Source organism: Elephantulus edwardii, unplaced genomic scaffold (assembly GCF_000299155.1).
Source record: "Elephantulus edwardii isolate Elephantulus edwardi_28Jun2011 unplaced genomic scaffold, EleEdw1.0 scaffold00048, whole genome shotgun sequence".
Lineage (NCBI taxonomy): Eukaryota > Metazoa > Chordata > Mammalia > Macroscelidea > Macroscelididae > Elephantulus > Elephantulus edwardii.
This window is the reverse complement of record NW_006399798.1, coordinates 1,731,743-1,733,360: the sequence shown is the minus strand read 5'-3', so window position 1 is coordinate 1,733,360 and position 1,618 is coordinate 1,731,743. Positions and strand designations below refer to the sequence as shown.

Here is a 1,618-nt window from a genome sequence, read left to right as displayed (position 1 = left end):
CACTGGGTCAGTACCTGGGGGAGACACTGGGCCAGTACCTGAGGGACACTGGGTCAGTACCTGGGGGGGGCACTGGGTCAGAACCTGGGGAGCACTGGGTCAGAAATTGGGGGACACTGGGTCAGAACCTGGGGGGGACACTGGGTCTGTACCTGGTGGGGCACTGGGTCAGTACCTGGGGGGGCACTGGGTCAGAACCTGGGGGAGCACTGGGTCAGAAATTGGGGGACACTGGGTCAGAACCTGGGGGAGCACTGGGTCAGAACCTGGGGGGACACTGGGTCAGAACCTGGGGGACACTGGGTCAGAACCTGGGGGACACTGGGTCAGAACCTGGGGGTACACTGGATCAGAACCTAGGGGGGACACTGGATCAGAACCTAGGGGGGACACTGGGTAAGTACCCTGTACCTGGGGTAGGAGAACATTGGTGGTTTGGAGGAAGGACTCTGCCCTCCAGTGTGGAACGGTAGGCAGAGTGGGACGAGGAAGGCCCCTCACCCCTGCCCCACACCCGGGGTCCCAGGCAGTGTCCTCAGCTGCACCCCCTCACCCGTGCCCCACACCCGGGGTGCTCAGGTGGTGTGTCTGACTTGCACCTCTCACTCCCCGTGACCCTGCTCTCGTGCAGCCCCACCTGGCGGTCGGCAGCAATGACTACTACATCTCCGTGTACTCGGTGGAGAGGCGTGTCAGATAGCGGCCACAGCTGGTCCCTGCTGGCGCAGCGTCCTGTACATAGAGGAGGAGCCGGAGCCGCACCGCGACCTGGTCCTGACAGCTGCTGGCGGGAGGTGGCGCGCACTCCAGCCCATGGTCACATCTGGAAGGTCTGAGGAGGAGGTCCTGGCCTCTCGGCTGAGGACACGGGTCCCGCACGGAGGGTCCTCCTGCATCGTTCGGAGGCTCCAGGGGCAGCACGGCCTGTTGCTCTGTCGTGGAGCCAGCGGCGGTGGGCACCCAGGGCCCCCTGCACCAGGCCCCTCTGGCGGAGACCCAGCGAGTGAGCGAGGAGGAGGGGCCCCGGGAGCCCCCAAGCGGGTGGAGAGAGGTCAGGATGAGGAGAGCAGGGGAGATGGAAATGCCACCTCAGGGCGTGTGCCCGAGCACGGGGAGGGCAGTGAGGACGCAGGCCCCCTCAGAGACCCTGCCGACTTGTTCCCATCCCGCCCCACTTGGCACATCAGCACAAGACATACGGACAGGCCTGTGGTCACTCAGGCACCACTTTGCCCGTGGCTAGCACAATGCCCTGCCCTGGCACACATGGGACATGTGTGTGTGGGGACCACCGCCCCTCAACTGCACTCACACGTGTGCATGTGTACAGGCATCCTGGTTTCCCATCCTACACATATGCACATGTGTGGGCACCACGGCCCCCACCCAGACATGCACACACATGCAGATAGCAAGGTGCACAAGACCCCAGAGTCACGCCAGCCCCCACCCCCGTCCCCACGCTGCAGAGGAAACCCACAGTGCACGTTCCGGCAGAGCTCCAGGTGGCCCCGGCAATTGCCTGTGGGGGCGTGGTCAGGGAGTCCACAGGCTGAACACAGGTGTGTGCGTGTGTGTGTGAGGAAGGAGGTTGTGCATGTGTGTGAGGGCATCCATG

The 1,618-nt window shown here is 64.4% G+C and overlaps 1 protein-coding gene across 2 annotated transcripts in view; it reads left to right on the top strand.

The window, feature by feature from the left end:
* Nucleotides 1-700, top strand: part of RPTOR (regulatory associated protein of MTOR, complex 1) — a 285,559-nt gene extending 284,859 nt beyond the window's left edge. For both annotated transcript variants that reach the window (XM_006886162.1, XM_006886161.1), the window contains one exon: nt 632-700. In XM_006886162.1, the coding sequence (XP_006886224.1) occupies nt 632-700 (69 nt within the window). The remainder of the gene's footprint in view (nt 1-631) is intronic.
* Nucleotides 701-1,618: the final 918 nt, after the last annotated feature.